The sequence below is a fragment of the Colobus angolensis genome, unplaced genomic scaffold (genome assembly GCF_000951035.1).
Source record: "Colobus angolensis palliatus isolate OR3802 unplaced genomic scaffold, Cang.pa_1.0 Scaffold1579, whole genome shotgun sequence".
Taxonomy (NCBI): domain Eukaryota; kingdom Metazoa; phylum Chordata; class Mammalia; order Primates; family Cercopithecidae; genus Colobus; species Colobus angolensis.
In genome coordinates, this window is record NW_012114687.1 from 1 (window position 1) to 3134 (window position 3134).

The following is a 3134-nucleotide window of genomic DNA, read 5'->3' on the forward strand; positions in this document are numbered from 1 at the left end:
ATTCTGCATTCCATGTTTCTTCTATGGGGTTTAACTTCCTTTCAGCAACTTCTTCAAAGAGGCAGTTTATTCTGCAGTACACTCGTTAAGTCTCCTCTGAACACCCTAGAAAGGTTTTTCCATCAGAGCCTCTATCCAACTGGTTCCGTTCATTAGTTTAGTGGTGGCAATGACATATTCTGTACCTCCATCTTCCAACTGGGAGAGAAATCGCAGGGCAGCAATTTCAGCAAAGGTTACGCCCCCGAGGAAAAATATCAGAGTCACTCGGTTTTCTCCTGGTTGACCTAAAATTTAAACATTTCAGAATTAAAAACTATTTATTACTGGTGCTCCTCTTTCCACCTCTTCAAACATTTTATCGTTCACAAGTAAACAAGTGTTTTCATCCAGACAAGTTCATCCGAAACCAAGGAATACTGATTTTGATCTCAATGTTTTTTCTAACTCCTGAGATTCTCAACATAGAAGTTGAAAGCTGCTACCCCTCAGGGAATAATTTGATTCTAGTGCTTACTATACACATTAGCAATGAACAAAAGAGGTATATTTAATTCTGACTCCTAAGTGCTTTACTAAGTATTTTACAAAGCAACTGTACAATACCTGAAAACCACACTAACAGGACATAATTATCTGTAGATGCTGGACTGGGACTTACGTTTCTTCTGCAGTCCTGTGGGCAGTGGCTGTCGCTCCTCAAAGTGGGGCCCTGGGAGGATGCGGAGGACCTCCTCGATGCTCCGCCAGCCAGGTCGGGAAAGCAGCTGGGCCAGCCGCACACTGAGCGGGGCGTACCCACTGTACACGTAGGATATGTCCGTGGGGTTCTGTGAGATAATTAAAGAACAAAAACCCTGTAGATACAGAGACTTAGAGCAACCTGACTGTGGCCTTTTGGGTAATCCAAAATTATTTGATTTGGATTTAAAGATGTACAACCCCCACCCCTGCCATGCCCTGTTCTAATCCACTCCAGCAGAGCTCAATTTTAGCAGCCAGAGCTTCACTTTTGACTCAAATCTTGAAAAGCCACTCAAAGCAGCTCTAGGTACAGAAGATGAAAAATTACTTGGTTTGGCATGAAACTTCTTTTTTTTTTTTTTGAGACAGAGTCTGGCTCTGTTGCCCAGGCTGGAATGCAGTGGTGTGATCTCGGCTCACTGCAACCTCCGCCTCCCAAGTTCACGCCATTCTCCTGCCTCAGTCTCCCAAGTAGCTGGGACTACAGGTGCCCGCCACTAGGCCTGGCTAATTTTTTTTTTTTTTTGTATTTTTAGTAGAGATGGGGTTTCACCATGTTAGGCAAGATGGTCTTGATCTCCTGACCTCGTGATCCACCCGCTTCGGCCTCCCAAAGTGCTGGGATTACAGGCTTGAGCCGCCACATTCTTTTATTAAAGAGATTTTTAAAAGTATACAGAATTTCTCTTTCATTACTAGTATTTACCGTGCCCATCAGAACTCCACTAATGGGCCGGGCACAGTGGCTCACGCCTGTAATACCAGCACTTTGGGAGGCCGAGGTTGGCCAATCACCTGAGGTCAGGAGTTCAAGACCAGCCTGGACAACATGGTGAAACCCCGTCTCTACTAAAAATACAAAAATTAGCCAGGTGTGGTGGTGCACATCTGTAATCCCAGCTACTCAGGAGGCTGAGGCATGAGAATCGTCTGAACTCAGGAAGTGGAGGATGCAGTGAGCCGACATTGCACCACTGCACTCCAGCCTGGGTATGAGCATGAGACTCTGTCACAAACAAACAAACAAACAAAAACAAAAAAAAACTCCACTAATGAAAAAGGTGGGGAAAAACAATGTGTAGTTACTAATCAACAACCAAAACCACACCTTGCTGGGACCCAGCAAAGCAGGGGACCAACTAATTCTGTTAGAGGCTTGGGCAAGGGCAGCAAAGCTGCCAATCTGACTTGGTGCCCTTGGTGCCTTAACTCCTCCAGAAGCTGAGATGGTGCAGCAGAGAGGCAGAGAACACACGGATTTCCAACTTCTCCTCCCACCTCCTGCCCTCCACCACAGCCTGACAGCCTCCTGCAGGAGTAGCAGCAGTTGTGACTGCTGGTCTCCAAGATCAAGAGATACACCTGGAGAAGGCTGAGGTCACCAAAGAGGGGGCTGAAACAGTGTTTTCAGCTGAGTAGGGAGTGGCCACAGACTGCTAGAAAAGTACATGTGGCAGTTACCATGGAAACAAAGTGGCCAGATGCTGAAGAAGCAAGTGTTGCCCCTCCTCATCGTGGGACCAGTTGGATGTTGGGCCCTTGATGGACAGAAGAGAAAATGGAAACCTCAATGGAGGCATCCACCACTGCTGTGTTTGGAGTTACCATGTGTGCTAAGAAACTGTCTTTGAATTCTTTCAAAGGCTGAATTCTCAGAAGGCTGCCCCCCAATTATCACATTCTTCCACGTCAAAAGCCCCTGATAAGTATGGAACCTACAGAGATGTAGCTGATCGCATAGAGCATAAACTTTGTTTCTGGGCAAGAAGCTCCCCTAAACCTCTTGCTTTGTAAGAAGTAGAAGGAAGCAAACTTGCCTTAGTGATCAGTTGCGACAGCGACTGATGACCCTAAATATAATCTCCCATACTCTGCAGGAAAAAGAAATCTCAACTCAATGATAAAATGATCTCCAGCTCCCAACACTTAACCACCGTCCTAGGCCTGATGCACCCTGAAGAAATACAGCACTGGGGATTACGGGATGGACTTTCTCTTTTTATTTTCAGTTTCACCTCCTCGGTCTCAGCTTTCTTATTTTAAGAGCCAGCCTCCTTTGTCTGGAAGAATGGATTATCTACCCCCACCATCCTTAATGTGTTTCCAGAGGTCTCTAATGAAGACCCTGAGCTTAGAAAACTCAAAACCAGTGCTTCTTTGACTCAGGTTGATTCTCTTCTATTCTTCTTTATTCAGCAGATTAGGGGCTGGGCATGGTGGCTCAGGCCTGTAATCCCAGGACCATAGGAGGCCGAGGTGGGTGGATCACCTGAGGTCAGGAGTTCGAGACCAGCCAGGCCAACATGGTGAAACACCATCTCTACTAAAAATACAAAAATTAGCCAGGTGTGGTGGTGCATGCCTGTAGTCCCAGCTACTCAGGAGGCTGA

The 3134-nt window shown here is 46.2% G+C and overlaps 1 protein-coding gene across 1 annotated transcript in view; it reads right to left on the reverse strand.

Annotated features, from left to right (window-relative positions):
- Window position 1: 1 nt before the first annotated feature.
- Window positions 2-3134, reverse strand: part of LOC105508065 (vacuolar protein sorting-associated protein 33A-like) — a gene marked incomplete at its 5' end in the record, with an annotated part of 11287 nt that continues 8154 nt past the window's right edge. Inside the window, 2 exons of the mRNA XM_011936833.1 lie at window positions 2-287; window positions 662-830. Coding sequence (XP_011792223.1) covers window positions 106-287; window positions 662-830 — 351 coding nt within the window. The remainder of the gene's footprint in view (window positions 288-661; window positions 831-3134) is intronic.